This window comes from Patella vulgata, chromosome 2 (assembly GCF_932274485.2).
Source record: "Patella vulgata chromosome 2, xgPatVulg1.2, whole genome shotgun sequence".
NCBI classification, from domain to species: Eukaryota; Metazoa; Mollusca; class Gastropoda; family Patellidae; genus Patella; species Patella vulgata.
Genome location: NC_065880.2, coordinates 73,630,794 through 73,652,653, shown reverse-complemented (window position 1 = coordinate 73,652,653; position 21,860 = coordinate 73,630,794). Strand labels below are relative to the sequence as shown.

Here is a 21,860-nt window from a genome sequence, read left to right as displayed (position 1 = left end):
CCCGACCTACTCTTTATTTCGGATTCCAACTGTCAAGGGTTCTTTTACGTGCACTGCAACATGACACAGGACATCTGAAAGATTAAATGCTGTTCCTTGCCAGACTCCTCTATCTTACACCAAAAATAGGGGAAACCATGCTGGAAAATCTTGAAGTAATTTGTCCGGTATTAAATGGTCATTTTAAAACTTAAATGAGCTCTTGTGCATTTAAAAATGGCTTAATAATGATAACTCATTTAATTCTTTGCAGAGGATTTTTTTGATGAAATAATGTCACATTGTTGTATGATACTAGTTCAGGTCATGATTTGATTGTAATATTGTATTTGTTGCTAAGTGGTTATGACATCACAAGAAAATTCTTTCAGATCTAAACATATAAGAGATATGCATAATTTGTGCAGTTTGCTGAAGTGAAATTACCCCCTGCCACTCAACCTCGCCACTCCCCCTCAGTAGAAGCTGCTATAAATAAGGTTAAAACCAGTGACTAAGAGACATCATCTCAAGAGCTGCTATCTCTTTGCAATGTTTTTTGGTTCCAACCCTTCGAATACATATTGCCCATATTAAGAAGAGATTTTACTGTAAATATTAAGAAGTCCCTAGCACAAGATCTGCTAATATGGCCATCTGGTCTTTTACAATCAACTTGACCCATGACCCCTGTCAAAACCATCATGTGATCCTTTGTTGACAAGTCTTAGCCAATCAATATCTAGAGCTCTAATCAGTTTACGCTAAAACAAACAATCAATCGTTATATTATACCAGCGAGAGAAACAAGGGTTGCTGCGAGACTATTACAGTGTTGCTATATTTAGTAATGACATCACACTTGCTCACTTTATTCTAACATCCATATATAGATTGATCTGGTAAAAACATGATCTGTAGAATCAATTCTTAGATGAGAGAAACTTTAAAATAACGACTATTCAATTAATTCTACTTTTATCTTGTTGAATATGATGATAGCTCTTGAATCTGATCAGCAAGTGATGGACAGACAGTGAACCCCAAATAAGGGAATAACAATCTATGACAAAGAATGGAATGGGATTAATGGTGGGTCAACACAGCACTTTTGGTCATTTTCAGACAAACATATAGTATTTTCATGTTAATGGTTACTAGTAGGCTACAATGGTTACTAGTACTCTACAATTCAAGATTGAGTGGCTTTTTTGCCTACTCTAAATCGAATTCTAACTATTGTAAACAGAGCATAAACATCTCAGATGGGAAACATGAATAAGAAATTGAAAAACGCCTCCAAAAACTGTTCAATGTGAATCAGTATGGACATAGGGTCTCATTTCACAAAACACATGTAAGACTTCCATACCCTTAAATCTAACATTTTTCTCAACAAATCTCTTGAATTTACATATCTTTACCTATGTTTCACTACAAAATAATGTATTGATTTAACTAGTTTTAAACCTTTGTATTCATATAATCAATAATTATACACGTCTTTTCATTCTATTTTAAGAATTAATTAAATTAATTACGAGCTTATATAACCAACAAAATTTATCTTAAAATAACTTACGGTTTAATTAATGTGGATTCTTACATAACAATGGAGATCACTAATTATGCAATTCTAAATCTTCTTGATTAGTCTATATTGTAAACATCTGATATCTTGAAAACGTTTATTTTTTGCTCATTAAAATTCACTTTTTTTCGAATATATGAAATGAAATGAGGTTAAATGTCTTACTTTCCATACCAACTGGGCTAATGAAATCAGATGGACCTTTGCTATGTAGTGTGCTGTAGGGGAATTTTAATTAATTACTGTCTATTGCGAACATCTGTATATCTTTTATATGTTTACTCTCACATAAAACTTTTTTTTATTTTATAATAAATGAAGATGGAATTCTGCCATGCAGTGTGCTGCCATTCTAGCATCACCATCATGATACATTTGATGATTGAATGGAATGAAATGGGGTTTCTGCGCCAACTGGGCCATTGAAGACGGGCATACACTGTGAAATGAGGTAAATTTTGCCCAGACAGCAATTGAATTTCTATTACAAACATCTGTATATCTTTTACTCTCATGCATAAATCTTCTCTTATTTTTTAACAAATGAAGATGGAATTCTGCTATTCAGTATGCTGCCATTCTGAACACAAATGTACACTTGATGAATGAAGAAATGGGTTTTAACTCCTACTTTTTCCCTTCAACTGTGGAGACAGACATACCTATGTAGTGTGTTATGCAGGACAGTTTGCCCCAACAGCAATTGAATTTCAACTGTCAAGGGTTATTTTACATGCACTCCAATGTGTACACAGGATTTGTTTTTTGTTCCAGCCAAAACAATTAGACACTGTTCCTTCCTTGCAAGGCACTGCATCCTGCACCACTGGGAGCAAGAAACCATGCAGGAAAACCCTGAAGAACTTTCTCTGCCAACAGCAGAAGAGAATCCCTTGGTTATCAAGCCAGTGCCTTCCTCACAGAGCAACTTGATTTGAAGAATATAACAACACTGTATGATGACATGACATATGATCATTAGGATGCTAGCTGTATGATGACCTGACTATAATGCTAGCTGGGGAGACAAGACTATATTATAAATATCCTTGACTCAACATGTCATAACAACTTGACATTGTCATTCAAGATAGTTCACTGGTTCACTTCAACTTTCTATCACTGATATGTTAGCCAATATATAATTGTAACGTAATGCCAGTATTGATGAGAGTAATTAACTGGGGGATTTCAAGCTGAATTACACCATTCCAGGTAGGCAGAGTCTGTGGTGAGCACTAGAAAGCATTAGAAGGCTCTGACACTCTGTCTATTGGCAGTGCACTAAGTAGTTGAAACTGGGCATTTCGAATTGAATTACACCTTTTCAGGGTAGTGCCTGTGGGAAGCACAAATCTAGTAGTATGAATAGCACCCTGTTTGAAATATATAGACAGGTACTTTGTAGTTGAAACTGGGCATTCCATGCTAAATTACACTTTTTCTGGGGCAGTGTCAGGAGCACTAGAATACTCTCTAGTAGTATGAATGACACTCTGTCCAAACAACACTGGAAGACACCTGTCACAGGCACAAATTCAGGTTTTGTCAGACATAGTACTACTTCTGACTTTTTGCTTCTGTATTTTTATTGAGATGTCTTGCTGGCACCAAGTAAAACTGTTATTTCCAGATATGGTTTTGACAAATTGTGAGAAGGCCCTGAATGGATTCAATCTCAGTTCCGTCATAATGAGAATCAACGACATATTCCTAATTGCTATTGTGTGTATAATTATACATGCGACAAGTTCTCAGTATTTATAATTAATGGTATACTAATAGACTATTAACACCTCTCAATATCTGTCAATCATATAATTAATTCCGTCAATTGTACAGTTCTCAACAAAATATACAATTATGGCAAATGCAGGTGGGAGCCCTGGGGTCCCATGCCTCCCGTAAATTTCACTTATTATTCTCTTTCTATGACATGTGTAAATTTGAGCCTTTTCTTGGGTGCAGTACAGTGAGGTGGTAGCTGATGACATTAAATGTTATGAGGTCAAGATATTCTCCACAAATCACTGCTGACAACTTGATTTTTCAGTATATTCTCAGAGAAAGACCCTCTGAGCCCATAGTAGCCCTCAACCAAATATCTGGCATTCACCACTGAATCAAGGTATGCTTTTAATGTTACCCTTTTGTTAAAACCCAAAACTATTTATTTTATATATGCTGTTAATATTTCCCTTTTTGAAATAAATATGCAAAGTTTCATTACGTTGTATAAAAAGATTTAACAAAAATAAAAATATATTTTATATATTATTTTGTCTGACATGTCAGATGAAATAGTAAATGGAATGATAATACAATTAACAATAACCATTTGTGTAGATCAAAGAGTGCAAGCAAGTCTTATATCTGTATGTCATGTTTTATTCATAGTGTTACGTGTTAATATTGTCTGGCATATTATTCTCTTAACAACAATATTCAATCTACCTATTACCTACCAATAGAGAGAAATGGGGTTTAACATCCACTCAACACAAAGCAGGTCATTTTGATACTAACTTATGATTCAATTTTATTTCAATAATTTGCTTGCAAGTAGGGATCTTTAGCAGTGGGAGGAAATTGGAGGACCCAGAGAAAACCCATCAGGTAAGATATAGTGGATCCTACACCTAGTCATGTACAACTGTGGGATAAAAATCAGACCATTTGACTCAACGACAGACCTTATGACATAAAGCACATGTGTTAGACCACCTGACCACCCAATCCTCTAAATTACAATATACACATAATCTAATACCTGTAGCTTCATTTACATACTAAGTCATAAAATAACACTTTTGTCCATTTGGTCAAACATATTTATAATACATTTATTATAATTTACTTTCTAAAGAAATAAAAATTTGTCAATATTGAATAATGTCATATATTTTTCTAACGAGACCCAAGATTCTCAATATTGGAAGAAAAAAATATAATACATAAATTTGGTATTCTGTTTTCTTTGTCATACAAGTACAGCTCCTTTGGTTGGTCATCCGTGAAAACTGAACTGTCAATGCATCGTAAAGTAAGATTTTAATCAATTAATAAATAATAAACAGAATAACAATTACCTGAAAATGAGACATATATATTCCTTGTGTTACTATCTCTAACAAGTCCTACAAATGTTATGATGCCTTTCTAAATTTAACCAATAGAATCTAGAGCGGCTATTTAGTGCTACAAGTATTGATTTTTCAGTCAGTCACACACTCCACATACAAGCTATCCAGTTATTCACTGCAGGATCTAACACATGACTGTCATAGCTTCACCATTAACCCTACCCAGTTTCACTGACAGATCAAAAATTATTAAAACAAAACCAACATCCACAATTATTTCACCATTTGACGGCAGTTGTTTTAAGGTCAAAAGAGAATCAATCGACTTTGGGGAAATGTGAAATTTATGGTAATGTAACGCAATACTGACAATTTCAAATTATTATCCTTCAAATTTTATACTTGGTTGCTTTAAAAAAAAAGAGTTTTTCAAACGTCAATAATTCCAGACACCATATTGCTAAACAGATATCTCAATCTCCAACACAATTCACTTTATTACATTAACAAATCTCTCAAATTTTTTAACACATGTTTCAAAAACATTTTATGCATAAAATTTGCAATTGTTATGGATGATAGTTAACATGTTTTGAAAACTTGATTGTGAGTTATTAAGAGTAATCAACTTTGCCAAATTCTTAAGATTATGGGAATGGGGGTTGGAGGGTCAAATGGTTAGCACATGCGCACTGTATCATAAGGTCTGTCATTGAGTCAAATGGCGTGGTTTCTATTCCCCACTAGTACATGACAAGGAGTAGGGTCGCCTGTCCAACCTTGTGTGTTTTCTCCGGGTCCTCTGGTTTCCTCCTACTTAAAGACCCCTACGCACAAGCGAATTATTGAAATATAATTGAACCATATGTAAGTCCCGAAATGACCTAGTTTGTGTGGAGTGGATGTTAAACCCCATTTCACTAAACTTCATAAATATTTCAACAATGCTTTGTTTTGAGTTCTTAAAATTAAGCCATTAATGCAATTCGAACAAATTTTAAACTCCACTGACACAACGAAAATGAAATGAAATGGGGTTTAACTTCCTACTTTTCTGTACCAATAGGGATGATAAAGACAAGTGCCATGTAGTTTGCTAGAAGGAAAATTAGGACTGGACAGCACTCCTACGGCCTACTCTTATATCAAATTCCAACTGTCAAGGGTTATTTTATGTACACAGGACCACAGTATTTTGTACTATCCAAACAACTAGACAGCTGCCTATTCGTTATTGAATTCGAACCTTTACAGGCACATACAATTTTTCAGCCCAAAACAGGGATTAAACCTGGTACCTCCTAGTTAGTAAGCTGGAAAGAAATGGGGTTTAACATCCACTCTACACAAACCAGGTCATTTAAGGACTAACATATGCTAATTTTAGCGTGAGGAAACAGGAAAACCCAGAGAACAACCACATGGTTAGGCAGGTGTCCCTACTCCTTGTCAAGTACATGTACATGCCCACTTGACTCAATGACAGACCTTCTGACCACTTGACCATCCAAGACCCTAAAAAATAAACCCATTATTCTACACTCTTACAATCGATACAGAACTGGTATGAAACCATTTTGAATTATCATATATTAATGTTGATAGGAAATGAAATGAAATTGGGTTTAACGTCCTATTGTTCTGCTCTGTCTGGGATAATAATGTAAATTTTGCTCGGACAGTGGTGCTATGGCCTACTCTTATATCCAATTCCATCTGCCAAGAGTTCCTTTGCGTGCACCACTGACAAGGGGAAATCACGCCAGAAAATCCTGACAAACTTTCTCTGCAAACACCAGAAGCAGGTTAGTGAGCCAGCATCTTACTCACTGAGCCACTGTGGCTCCCAGTGTTAATAGGATGAACCATGCTAAATTTCAATCAAAACTGGTACACTGTGTGGAGTATGATTTGGTTAACATTTATTAGTATAATGATCTAAAGTGTACACGTTAGATCAACCCCTCTAAATGTAAAGCGCACATGTTTAACCACCCCCCACTCAGTGTAAATGTGGTTTTAGTTTATTATGATAAAATAACTTTTGTTCCTTATTCATTCACATAAAAAATATGAAATATTATCCGAGTATTGTTACTGGAAACAATGGCAATAACTCATTACCATTTCCAGCTTTTCACAAAAGATATAAATTAATAATTCTTCGATATTATTCTGAACCAACCAATGGTGTGCACTATGTTTCTTTCTTGCACACAAAAAATAGAATAATGTAGAATAATTAATATTGGAACTGTAAAGCTTTGTGCAAGATTATTAATTCAATCGAAACACAATCAGAATTATGGCAGAAAAAAAAAACAACAATGAGTTTTCGAGTTTCAGTTTTGGTAATGAATTAGCCATTCTTCAGTAAGAACCATTGTGATGGAACTTGTTCTATTGTACCCAGAGAAAAACTTGACGCAGTCAGCAAGTAATTCCAACTGTCAATAAATTGCCTAACACTTGACGGTTTACACACAAGTTTTAATGTGTACTGATGTTATGAAATAACGAGAAAAGGCTTCTGATTTAATGTTACAAAATAAAGGGGTTTCACTAGGTTATTTTGAGACTAACATATGGTACAATGTTATTTCACTAACAAGCTTGGGATTAAAATCAAGCCACCTAATTCAATGACAGATTATTCAAACCCCCCGCCCCTCTCCCTCACCAAATAAAATAATATTCCTAGTATCTGATCGCAGGATTACTCTTTTATTTCTGACTAGCAGCATGTAACATATTTTTATTAACAGGTTTTGTGCATCGTTTAAATTAATTTTCACTTATGAGCACTTTGTTCATAATGATTTCTCATTCCATTTTAATGATCAAATGTTCAATACAATCGTAGCCTTTACAACATGTTTTATCTCCTTAACAGAGTATATTCAACTTCAACTGACTACCCTCAAGTGAAATTTCCTAGAATGTTACGTCTGATTTAAACGCGATATTTCACCTTGAGGTTTTTCTTTAAAATCAATCGAAGTTAAGCACTGGAATCTAAAACACAAATACTGGTACATGCAACAGTGAAACTGCTGTAGCTATAGGGAAGAAAAGTATTATGTTTTCTCTTTAAAAACAAAAAAATCCCCACAACTACATAACTAATAATCACCGAGTGACAAAAATAAATCAATAATATACTAATACAACATCATTTTTCTACAAAATTGAAATTCTCAGGAGATTAAAATGTCTGACTTGCAGATTAAGATAGAATATTACATTTTAGAGAAAAAGCAAGAAATATCATTTCAGAGTAAAAGTCAGAACAAATACAAACCACAATTTACTACACATAATTAAAAAAATATTTATTATTTTCTATGTTTATTTAAGAATCCACATTAAAAACAGACATACATGTATGTTGATAGCTTACAATAATCAAGTCACTTTTTATATGTGTGTAGTACTTGGATAATGTCAATATAAAGACGATTCCTTTTTTCATGTACTACTTGGATAATCATGTAGTACTAGGATAATCCTTATAAGAAGACAATTCCTTTTTATCGTGTAGTGCTTGGATAATTTTAATATTAAGACAATTCCTTTTTTCATGCAGTACTTGGATAATTTTAATATTAAGACAATTCCTTTTTACATGCTGTCCTTTCATGTAATATTAGGACAATTCCTTTTTAGCTGGAATAAATTTACTTTCTGAATCCTTTTTTTTTTGTTTATTCTCCAATCTCCACCCACACTTTAATGCCAGAGCTTCATATTACATAAGGGTTGTTACCTTAATAGCAACATTGTCTACATGTCTACATACCAAAAACCAAACATCAACAAAGTATTAACTCACCTTCTCAGACTGAAATGTTGAGCTGCACATGTATATTCCAACAAATACTCCCCCAAAAAATTCACCGAAAATCATAAATCCCAATATATATATCTATCAACAACACAAATTTCGGATCATTTCACACATTTATCAAAACATAAATCCAAATTTACTATTATTTTACTGTTTTCTTCTTCATTAGCAGTTGATGATCATAATAAAAGTCTGTAATATCCTTTCAGTGAGAAGCCAAGCGACCATGTGTGTTGTGTTGAACAATCTGTGTAGTGTGTTGTGGTGTGTGCCGATAGAGTAGAGTAGAGAGAGAAGGCAGGCTATTAAATTGAACTGTGGTTCAGACTCCTTTGTTTTGCAATGACCTAGAAACTAGTCAATTCATTCCCATAACAAACCTGATTACAAGCTGAGAGAAGAGCGGGTGGAGTAGAACCAGATCCTGTCTCGACTTCTACTCTCGACAAATTCTGGTCTGGCTTCCTACAAAGATTCCTGGCTTTTACAAGATTTCTAACATCACACAAGAATGGACAATTGTCATTCTATTACTTTTTTTCTCAAGATAATACAATCCTCAGGCATTTTGAAACTAATTTTGTTAAATTTTTAAATCTTATATTATTACAGCTTCAGCATGATCTGAGAATTTAAACAAAAATTATTTTCTTATGTGATTTAAAATAAATTTAAACAAAAATTATTTTCCTATGTGATTTAAAATAAATTCTAAAAAAATGAAGCTTTATTCTTAATTATGAAGTTTTTATCAATAATTCCAAGCCAAAATTTTTCTATACGGAAATGGGTTTGTACTGAAAACAACGTTCTACAATAACTAGCTTTTTTGATTTTCTCAAATCCAGATGTTAGGATGAATTCTACTATGCCCCCTAGAGTCAAGTCAGTTAAAATAATTAAAACGACATGAATGTAACAAATTTAAGTGTTTTATTCTTTAAAGAATGTGTTTTAAATTAAGTATCTGGTTTTTAAATCAATTTGTAAAATTATTTTTTGTGCATCTTTGTAAAGAGTTAAATTGGTAGAGAAACTGCATGAGGCCATTATAGCTCAAGTTGGTTGAATCATATCCCAGCTAAAAGTGAAATGTCTTAATACTAAAATTATTACAAGAAAAAATCCAATTTCTTAATATTAAAATCAGCAAGTAGTACATGAAAAAAGGAAATGTCTTAATATTAAAATTATCCAAGTATTGCATGAAAAAGTTGACTTTTACATATTATAAGTTATCGACAAATATCAACAAAAAATTGTCTTTATACCAGTATTAAAAACTATTAAGTACTGTATTGAAATTTAAGTATTGTACAAATTATTAAGTACTGCATGGAAATTTAAATATTTTAAACTATCAACAAATGTCCGATTCTTAAACAACCATAACTGTAATTAATCGAACATAAAATTTATGAAGCTACAGAATGTCACTTTAAATAAATAATCATAATTTTTAATAAAATTACATTTTTTTTGCAAATAATTTAATTTCACATCTGCAGTATCTTATAAATTGTTGATTTCTTTTCATTATGTACAATCATATTATTTTAGATAAGAGTATATTTTTCAAATAAAACATTTATATATTCATCTCTTTTTTAATAACTTGAAATTTGTAGTTATCGAACGTCTTTTATTATTGGTTTTATTTATAAAATCATGTTTCTAACCTATGGTGTCACCGGAATCAACCATTTGTGATTGGAATCAGCAGTTCATAACCAGAATCAACCATTATTGACCGCAACCTTTTGAATCTACACATTGTCACCGAAATCAACCGAATGTTATCGGAATCAGCTGTTTGTAAGAGCAATTTTTAGAATCTATACATAAAGACTAATGGTAAAATCTTGTGTCTAGTTCATTTCATAATAATAGTTCGAGAACCTAAATTACTGCCAGATGCATTCTATAAGGAAATTTTGAACCTGTCGTGATATATCCAGAACTGCATATCAGAAACCACCATTACTTGGTATCATAGTTCCCTGAATGTTCACCAATTTTCTGATATTCCTGGTGAGTTTTTATCATGCGTCTCTGACTGTTTACTATTTTTCTGACTTTTCTGGGGAGTTTTTTTTCCAAATGTTTCCTTTGATTTACTGTCAGTAATGAAGTCATCTTCAGGAAAAAATTATATGTTCTAAACAAAATTATACATATTTAATTATTTTCTACAATCGATAATGTTATTTTAATATCATCACTTGGGGATTATTTAATACAATTTCTTCTATCCAATTCACAATCCATTTGTCCTTAATTCAATTTCTGTTTCAGAACTGATGGAATCAAATTAGATACATTGCATTCTAATGAATGTCCACTCAGGAATATCATGAAGAACTGGAATCATAGGACAGAATTTAAATGAAAGGTTATTTTTCTAGTTGATATGACAACTGACATGGCTGACAGCACCTGACGTCTGGGTCATTCATCATCACGAAGAGAACCAATCAACTTGTTATGTTACATAAACATTTTCACTGCAAATTTTTCAGACATATTGAAAGAAAACAGAAATAGTCATGGCAATGTCTAAAAATATAAATTGACCAGTAATTTATCTTCATCTATTAATTATTACGAAAAAGGTTAAACCCATGAGTCTCACAACTTATGCTACAAAAAAGGAACAGTTCTCAGTTTGAACATGGAATCATTTAACAAAACTTTAAGTTGTGGAAACCAGTTGATAAGGTCCATGACCAGACTCAGTCCTGACCAGAATAGGCCCACTGAAGAGACAGTGGTTTTAATCCATGATCAAGTACAAAACTATAGTATAACTATTTTATCCAATCATATTATCTTAATCTAATCTTTCTTATCATCTAGCTTCTTAAATTAAATGATAAACAGATTGACCTTTGGAGGCTTGAAGATCACTAATCACTCAATCGAAATAGTTTTCTAAACGGCTGACAGAGTGATGTTTATTTTATCAAAAACATTTTCAATTTTTAGATAAAAAAATGACTTTAGCATTTCTTTTGCTTATCAGAGTGTTTAAGTAGTTTTAAAACATGCATGTTTAACCTTTAGAAGAGGTCAACTCAATTTTCTGAAATGTTTTTAATCTTCACAATTATTCCTCCATTAATTTCTGTACTATTTCGACATGACAAGAGTTCAGTACTGATAAAAGACTAGATTTAAAACATTGATAATGTAGAATTTCCATCTCCAGATTTTCAGCCAAAATGTAAACCACTTGCATGTACATTTCCTACAACCAGCAATGTCGTGAAATGAAATGGGGTTTAACTTCCTATTTTTCTGCAAAACCAAGTTAGATAAAGTCGGTCATACATCATTCAGTATACTATGAGGGAAATTTTGCCTAAACAGTGATGGGTCCAGCCTACACATATTTTGAATTTCAACATGGTTTTCCATCCCATCTTAACGATTAGACACCACTCCTTCTCATACCCAATCTGATTAAAATACAGATATATATTTCATTTCGTTATTTTTATACTTTCGATGGCCTACACTACATGAAAGGAAGGTCACGTCAGAGGTCATACAAGCTGCTTTTGACCCTATGACATCAGATATTTGATTAACCAATCAGCGATGTTTCTACTGGGTTACCCATAGTTCTGTGCACCTAGCACCAAAAATTTGCTGTAACAGACAGTTTCATTAATTAATCCCTCACATCATCCAGAACGCAGGTTATATAACAACTCTTCCAGATCCTAGTGTAGTAAAGACAAGTAAAACAAAATTTTGAACTATAAAAATTGAAATGAAATAGAATCTGTGTTTTAATCAGATTGTATCAGGCCCTACCACCTGCATTGTGACAAGGGAAACGTACCACACTTTCTCAGTCAACACTGGGATTGAACCCAGGACCTTTTACTTAACAAACTGCCAACTTAGCCACTGCAGCTCCCTTTACAACCAGAACCCATACAGAAATTTACACATCTGACATTATAACAAACTTCAACATTAACATTACATTTTACACGGCCTTGATCTTTAAACAATTATTTTTTCTTCAAAACAAATAATTTAACATTAAAAGTAGACAAATACTGCTGGAGGTTAAAGTCTTATTGGTATTTCTTTTAAATACAAGTTTTATGTTCCAGACATAAACTCTGATATTTTAAATTTTACTGAGCTAAAATCAATTTTCCCATTGTTCAAGTAACGGAACTGCCGTAAAAACCTCCTATAGTGTTTTGTTACAAATCTGATTTTAGAAATCTCTACTATTTCTTCCATAAAGAAAATATAAAAAAAAAATCTGGTTTATGAAATGATTCAGACTAAAATCTCTAATAAAAACTATTATATCAAAAATTTTCATAAAACAAAGTCATCTAAAAAATTGACTACCAGTATGGACATCTTGAATCCCAAAATAATTTCAAAGAATAAAAATATTCCAATTTGAATGGGTTTTTTATTTTTACATGTGCCATAGATTATCAAATTCCTTCAAAATTTACAGAACAAAACCCATGATAATAAAAAAAATTGATGAAATGATGAAATGCAACAGTTTCCTGTGCTTTCTCAAATGACCATAAAATATTTCTTTTAATAAAAGTGGTTTATCACCGAAAAACATGTGTTTATATTTAGTAGAGGTTTTGTCAAAAGGGAAAGTGTTTTGACCTCAAAAAATACATATATTTCTTCTGAATTCCAGGAATTTCAGGCACTATACAATGCAAGGTCAAAGAAGTTGAAGATTTTAAAAGAATGGAAAAAAATTCTGGAATTCTATTTAAGAGACAGGGAGGGGTCCATCAGTTTATGACTTAAACATTAAAAACATAACTTAAACAAATGAAATGAATTATAGAAATGTACCTTCAGTTGAGAAGAGACACCCTGTAATTAATAAAACAGACCACAGATATGAACCAGGTTTTTATTATGACAGTGTTCTGATAAAAAAATTCTTTGACATCCTTTTATATACTTAATTTCTTCCTGAACTTTCAACAGGAAAGAGAGATAGAGATAACAGTGTTAACCCCCACTTGACACAAACTAGATCATTTCGGGACTAACATATGGTATAATTTTACTGCTTTAGCAGTGTGAGGAAACCGAAAGACCTGAAGAAAACCTGCAAGTTTGGGCAGACGACCTTACTCCATGTCAGGTTCAAGTGTGGGGTCGTAACCACATCACTTGACTCAATGATAGACTTGACGATTTAAAACTTACACGTTAAACCATCCACCCACCCTCAACAGAAAATCTGGAACATTCAAGAAAGCATTAGATCCACATTGATTTATAACTTCATCTATCAAAACATTGGAAAGTGAAACTGAATTGATCAAATCCGTAAAGGATTGACACAGGAACGCTAGACACCAATAATGGAAAGTCAATGCTTAGCACCAACACACAGACCGATTGATGAACAAATAACTACAACATCAGAGCAAATATCACACCTGTCTTGTAAACAAGCTTTAAGTAAATTCATCAACAGCACTGTTAATCTCAAAACAATCAATTTCCCCATGTCTTTGAGCCTATAAACCCACTCTTGTGTCCTTGGTTACACTTTGCTCAAGGCTTTCATGTTACCAAGGAAAATTTACATTAAATGTGTAGCCATTTGCAATAAAGTGACTGCTGTGTTTTGAAAAGAAACAATTAAATGGTTTGCCTACAGTGTTGTAATATGATTCAACAAATTAGTGCAGGGAATTACCTTCTCTAATTTCCCTGATTGCTCAAACGGGGCACTAAATTTACATAAATGAGATCTGTGTAGATCTAAAAAAAAACATTAATGCTGAAAAGGAAAACCTTTTTGCCTTAAAAAATTATTGTAAATCATGTAAATTGTTGGACTAAACTGTGGCATCAATTTTATAAAACCTGATAATTAGGAATTGTCTGAAACCTTTTCTGCAAGAATAAAATGTGGCATGGAATGGATTCGGGAATGATAGATACACTGGCATTATTTTCATATTGATAGTATTAAAGGGGAAGACCAACGATTTTCAATTTTCAATGGCAACCTGTTCGTTGGCAACCTATTCAGAATGAGAGCGCACCCCTTTAATATGATTGTGCCAACTTTTACTAATAATATTTCGAAAGCTTATTTAATGAGCTAAAGGAATGGATAAATGATAATATATTCTACTTTCATTTGATAGACGTTATGTTGGATTTTATTGGTTGATAAAAATAGATGAGTTTGGGCGACTGTTGAATTTATTCTGAATAGGTTGCCAACGAACAGGTTGCCAGCTGGATCGGTCGAATAGGTCGCTAGCCGAATAGGTCGCCAATTTGTGTTCGGTTAATATCTGTCACGTGCCAGCTATCACGTGATGTAAACAATTAGCCATGTGGCTTAAATTGTGTCACAGTGTCCAGTTTAGAAACTTAATTTACACAAACGCGTTGTATATTATACCTTCAAAACACCGTAAGTTCTTGTTCTTAATATCCTAATAAAGATTACCTTTCATCAGATTTTCTGCCAAACGGCGAAACGATCACAAAATACAGCGCTAAACTTGCTCCAAACTTGTATGTTTACTATAGTGACCAGTGAGCGTGTCGAACCAACTACGTCACTTCCGGTATTAATAAAAATTAATTTCTCGCTTGCAAATTATTTTTTGCATATGTTATAGGAGGGATTATTTCTAAATATATATTTATTATTTATGGAAACCTTATTGAAAATCGTTGGTCTTCCCCTTTAATTTAATGCTCTGCAGCAGGGACCAAATGGCATCCCTACATCTTCAGATGTGCCACAAAAATTCAATTAAACATTATTTACCTTAATGAGCGGTTGATATTGTGAGTCATATCTTTTATTTTAGATTATCATTATCATGAGGGGTAATGTGCCACTTGGAATGGTTCAATGTGCCACATGGAATGGTTGATTGTGCCACTTGGAATGGTTAAATGTACCACTTGGAATGGTTAAATATGCCACTTGAAATGGTTGATTGTGCCACTTGGAATGGTTAAATGTACCACTTGGAATGGTTAAATATGCCACTTGAAATGGTTGATTGTGCCACTTGGAATGGTTAAATGTACCACTTGGAATGATTAAATACGCCACTTGAAATGGTTGATTGTGCCACTTGGAATGGTTCAATGTACAACTTGGAAAGATCCAATGCGCTACTTGAAATGGTTGATTGTGTCACTTAGAATCGTTCAATGTACCACTTGGAATGGTTCAATGAGTCACATGACATGGTTGATTGTGCCACTTGGAATGGTCCAATATGCCACTTGGACTTGGAATGGTTCAATGTACCACTTGGAATTAAAGTTTTGCCACTCCTGCTCTCTTTAACCTATTCAGAAAGTGGTTAACCTTTCCTCAAGAATAAACTGACAGTAACAATTTTAAGCACATAATAGGATGAGGGAGATGGATAGATAGTAAGGACCTATGCAAATATGGTGATTTGTAAACGACAGGGATAATATCTTATAATGGTTTATTTAAACAATAAATGTACAAAGACTTACTTGATGAAGAGACTTGTAAAATATTATTCTGCTGGTTCTGCTGCGACTTGGCTTTATCATTTGAGGTAGAGTGGGCACCATGAGATTTACTTCGTAACGATAAATTAGCATTATTCACAGATGATGATGATGAGGTGGTATCTTTGGCACTGGGGTTATGTACTGAGGTGTTTTTGTTATTCTTAAATGGTGATGGCAATCTGCAAGAAAACATCAGAAAAAAGAATTAATCAATGATTTAATATAGACATAAAAGATTTGTCAGTCATGAAGTCAATTATGGGTTTCTTGTCTATTTCCTACTGACATTCATGATCATTTTTATACAAGTTCCAAGTTAAAATTTGAGCTCTCAATAGTGATTTCAAAAATCAAATGACTGAAACAAAACATAACGTCAACTCGAGTCTAACATCAACCAAGAATTAAGTACACCAAATCTCCTGGGAATCCTTGCAAATATATCACTGAAATTCATTTAATCAGCTTAACTCTAGACAAGGCATCAAATTCTGTTAAATAAAGCTAACTTAGTTTCTATATCTGTAAGAGCATAATTTCAACCATGTCCCAACTCAACCATCTACCATGGAAATTACCAATAAAAGAATGTATGCCATGCCAACCACCTTACAGGTTTCAGTTACTACCTTTTTCATTCTTGCTTTTATGTGGCTTTCATTATCAGAGAAAATGTTGTTTTTTTCTTTTATTTCCATGCCAAAAGAAAGGTAATATTGTAATCTTAATGTCTGGTATTCAAGTGTTGTTATCTACATGGTCTAGGTGTGTATATATAAAGCTTCTACATATAGGTAACAAACTATTATCAACAAATACATGAAACCACCTGAAATTGTCAGATTATCTGCAACTACACAAATTGGCTAAAAGATATTTACAATATTTTTTTTTATTACATACACATAGATTATACTCATACTTCATTGAAAACACTTCCTGCAATACCAGTAATCACTCAATTTTGTAAATCAAATTTGTAAGCATGCCAAATTGAGTAGGGATTTGAGGTGAAATAGAAAATATTTGATAAAAATAAATATTCTTGACTGTTTCAAACATTTGTTTGGCAAATATTTTATATAACTTGATTTATTAATGCTTTTTTTTCTAAAAAGTCTTGGTGATTGAGCAACTCATCTAACACTGCACCTTATTGTTTTACATGGCCCCGTTTTGGTAGAATGATTGTGTGTGTGTGTGTGGGTGTGTGTGTGTGGGGGTGTGTGTGGGTGTGGGTGTGTGTATGTGTGGGTGTGTGGTGGGGGGGGGGGGCAGGAAGATACAGAGAAAGAAGTACAAAATTTTCTCATTAGGCTGTTACCTCTGCTGTGTATGAAAATAGTCTTCCTGATGGAACAATTCATCTAACATTGCACACTGACAGAATATAGAGATACAGGTTTTTGATACATTTGATTTGAGGAGGGGGGGGGGGAAGAGGAGAGAGAGAGAAAGGTGCAAAATTAAATTTCTTCAGTAGGCTGTGATCTGATGTGTATGAAAATCAATCAAAAACGATCCGAACGTACATGTATATAATCATCATGTGAATTCATCAATTAAATCATGTACGCTATGTTAGCATACTGTAAAGTCACGGAATGGATACTGGAAAGAATTTCGTTTGAAAGATCTCGATAAAAAGAACGATTAGGTATCCAATCAATAACACACAGCAGGGTCGTCACTTTTCATCATTAATCAAAATTTTACGATTGAATTCATACGCGGGTAATTTCATATCCTTTTAGTCCAGCTTTCCGAATCTTTGAGCACTTCCAATATCTCGGTAATTATCTGCTGTGAATGATGTGAGTGACGGTTTAACACTTTTACAACATCTCACTACTAATAATAACAATTTTATTTTATTTTCTTTTTGTAATTTCCCCAACGAAAATGAGTCAGAACAGAACCAAGTGGTTCATTGAGAAAAGATTCTCTGACTGCTTTAAAACAGAAGTTAAGTGCAACTAAAAGTATAATTTAACACGCAACCAAAAGAAAATAACATGCGCGATTCAAGATCTAATGGAAAGAAGCTTCATGAGTACAGAGAAAACGATAGAGCAATAACAAGGCAATAAAATGAAATGGGGTTTAACATCCTACTGTCCTGCACCAAGTCAGATAATGAAGACTGGCATACTCTATGCAGCGGACAGTTGCCTACTCTTGTTTCTATTCTAAGTGGGTAAGGCGCTAGCTCGGTAGATTGGAGGTCGCGGGTTCGCCAAGAAAGTTCACCAGGATTTTCTGGCATGGTTTCCGCTCGTCAGTGGTGCAGGACAGAGGATCTGACAAGGTCTATGGGATGAAAAACTGAAGTCCCTTGTACACATTTACATGCACATAAAAGATAAATTGGCAGTTGGAATTCGATATAAGAGTGGGCTATAGTACTGCTGTCCGGGCAAAATTTCCCTCAAAGCACACTGCATGGCGTATGCCACTCTTCATTAGCCCAGTCGGAGCAGAACAGTAGGAAGTTAAACTCCATTTTATTTCATTTTTCTTATTTCTATTTGGCCATAGTACTGCTGTCCGGGCAAAATTTCCCTCAAAGCACACTGCATGGCGTATGCCACTCTTCATTAGCCCAGTAGGAAGTTAAACTCCATTTTATTTCATTTTTCTTATTTCTATTTCTAACTGTCAAGAATTCTTTTACCATACTTGCACACTAAAGTTACACGTACAGGACCTTAGGTTATTGTGGCCGATGCAAATAAGTAGATGCTGTCCTTGTCAGTCCCTCTGTCCTACAATGAAGCAATGATCTCAATGGACTCATCAACATCATATAATTTGTCACTGAGTGACTGATATACTGTGACAGAGAGTTTTAAAAACCTTCCAACAATATATTTTTTGCCAGTGTCAACATCAAGCATCATTTTGAGCCTCAATAAATGTAAAATTTGTAGAAAAAAACATGCATGAATAATTCTCAAATACTTAAACCTTTTCCGGCCAATACACTGCCTTGTGACATTAAAACTTTGATACCACTTTAGACTATCAATAAAGACCAAATAAAACTTGAACCCGAAGCAATAGAGGCTTTGATTCTGCCCTTTCTCTTTCTTTCCATGCAAAGTTCCATGTAGCATTAACACATGTACTTAGCATATTAGACTCCTGTTAGAGTGAGAAAATTAAGAGATTCTTTTCCCAAGCTTTTAACTCATGCAAGTATTAAAATTGTCCAGATTAAATAACTGAGCAAGAAACCAGGCACACAGATGACTCATCAGTACTGACTATGCAAAATTAAGCCGCCTTCATGAGCAACCAGCTCAGGAATTTTTTTCTTCTGAAGCTTAAAATGAGAAACTAATTAATTTTTAATTTTGATTAGAGAATATAATTAAAATGGAATATCTGTGAAAGTCTTGTTTTCTGGATTATTATTCATCCTTTGAAACAACATGTGAAAGAAGCATGGTAGCCATCTTGGGTTTTTTTCTTCTGAAGTTAATAATGAAAGATGATGTAATGAAATTGAATAACTTTGAACTTTAGTTTTCTGTATATTGTTCAAACTATGAAAAACCATATGAAATAATCAAGGTAGCCATCTTTCTTCTTCATTAGCCCAGTCAGTGCAGAACATTTCATTTGGTAACCATCTTGGATATATTTTGTCTTTGTAAGTACCATTTATCTATCTGATTAAGTTTGTGATAATTTTATGATGGGAGGAAACAAGGACCCAGATGAACCCACAAGGTTGAGCAGGCAACCCTTTTCATTGTCACGTGAAATGAAATGAAATGAAATGGGGTTTAACGTCCTACTGGTCTGCTCCTAACCTGGGCTAATGAAGACAGGCATATTGCATACAGAAATTTTTCCCAGGCAGCGGTGCTACGGCTTACTCTTATATCGAATTCCAACTGCCAAGGGATCTTTTACACGCACGCCAATGTGTACACGGGACATCGGTTTTTCGTCCTATCCAAATGACTAGACAGCTGTCCTTGTCAGGCCCTCCATCCTGCATCACTGACAAGGGGAAACCACACCGGAAAATCTGAATGAACTTTCTCGTCCAATGCAGGGATTGAACACCCGACCTACAGACTAGCGAGCCAGCGTCTTACCCACTTAGCCACATGATCCCCTCATTGTCACGTAAAACCATGCCCCTTGACTCAATTACAGACCTTACGATCTTAAGCCCATGTGTTAGACAATACTACAATCTATCCCACAATTCTCAGAATCAGAATAGGAAAGGGGGTCTTACCCTCATTCCCACTGAAACTGTCATAATCAGAAGATTAGAGCAAGCAGTTAAGATTTAACTGAAATTCTCACAGGATGTTTTAATTGCAAATTTATCAGGATCTTTGATGAATTTATCTGGTTATCCTTACAGAATCCTCATGCATTTTTCTGAAAGTTTCTGGCAGCCAGCTTTGATGTCATATTCTTTATTTCTTCCAGGACATTTATCTCAAATAAACCACACAAGTTCCATCAGATGAAAACTAATTTGCCTAATGTTATACTCAGTGTAGATTTTTTCCGCTATATGGCAATGATAATTGATTATGAAAAGGAGGCAAAATTACCCTATTCTTCGCAAATTCCCCGGAGAACATAACGAATGCTACCTCTACCATAGTGATCATTCATTATCGATAATTCCTACGCTTCATTTTGACACTTCTCTATTTAATTTCTAGCTTCCAACATATTGGGATTTAGCTAAATAAGCTCTACAGGCTAGAAAGCTTTTGAATAATCATTTCAATTTTTCTGTGAGTATGCCTCATTTAACTTAATTTCACGAGATTAAAATATTTCATGTTATTTTTGTACTGGATGAGAAAGTTCCTTCAGTTTGGTTGCACCCTTGTCAGTGATGCTTGATGAAGTGTCTGGCAAGGAACAGCGTCTAGTCATTCAGATGGGACAATAAACAGAGGTCCTGTCTACATGCCAAAGCCCAGGCAAAATGTCTCTGATAGCACACTCTGCCTAAAGCCATTTCCTTTCATTTCCTACCTAATAGCCAGCCTCACTTTTTTAATATTATGCATTTAGATCAAGGCATTTAGAGCTACTCTTTCAGACAGTGGTATAATTTTGAAAGATATGAATAAAATTTATAGAACTGGACAAAATACCAATATTACTCATACATGCTTGGATTTTAATACAAATGATACTGTTTGGTAATCTTGAACCTCTTCTGTCTATCATAATTCGTGATGAATGAGCTTTACCATTTTATTTTTTTCATTATTTCAGAAAGGTTATTACCAGTTCCAGATGTTTCTGTTTGGTAGATGAGATATGGCCGCTGATCACCAATGGAATTTGGCATTATTCTAATTTAATCATAAAATAAATTTCACAGATGTCACTATTTTGAAAGATTTATTCCCCCATTTCAGACGAAATAAAATCCAGAGAATAGCAATCGGAATAGATAACTGAATAAGGTGATATAAAAGCAGATTTTATAACATAAAATTGCAAATTAGTGCAACAAAACCCGCATGATTCGAGTCTATTCTATAAAAATAAAATGGGGTTTATCATCCTACTTTTCTGCACCAACTAGTGTGTGTGTGTGTGCTATAAGGGAAATTGTTCTGAAATATCAATATTTTCCGACTATCCTTCTTTGAAGTCCAACTGCCATTTTTTTTTATATGTACAGCAAAATGCACACAGGACCTCTGTTTTTTGCCCTGTCAAACGACTAGACACTGTTCGATGCCATGCCTCTCACCCAGGTCACCTTCTTCTATGACAAAACTTATGATCTAATTTAGACCACTTGATTCCCCCC

At 33.9% G+C, this 21,860-nt stretch overlaps 1 protein-coding gene and 1 long non-coding RNA gene across 4 annotated transcripts in view; one reads left to right on the top strand and one right to left on the bottom strand.

Moving 5' to 3' along the window:
- Positions 1–21,860, bottom strand: part of LOC126811771 (neuron navigator 2) — a 341,849-nt gene that overhangs the window by 132,792 nt on the left and 187,197 nt on the right. The window contains exon 6 of the mRNA XM_056098693.1: positions 16,028–16,227. Coding sequence (XP_055954668.1) covers positions 16,028–16,227 — 200 coding nt within the window. The remainder of the gene's footprint in view (positions 1–16,027; positions 16,228–21,860) is intronic.
- On the top strand, positions 2,524–21,844 carry LOC126811784 (uncharacterized). 3 transcript variants are annotated; one of them, XR_008786010.1, is made up of 5 exons: positions 2,524–2,785; positions 3,624–3,698; positions 19,649–19,703; positions 20,746–20,820; positions 21,314–21,844. It is a non-coding gene; the product is annotated as an uncharacterized LOC126811784 (long non-coding RNA). The 3 variants fall into 3 exon arrangements; XR_007675740.2 differs by lacking the exon at positions 19,649–19,703 and having other exon boundaries at positions 2,526–2,785; XR_008786009.1 differs by lacking the exon at positions 20,746–20,820 and having other exon boundaries at positions 2,531–2,785.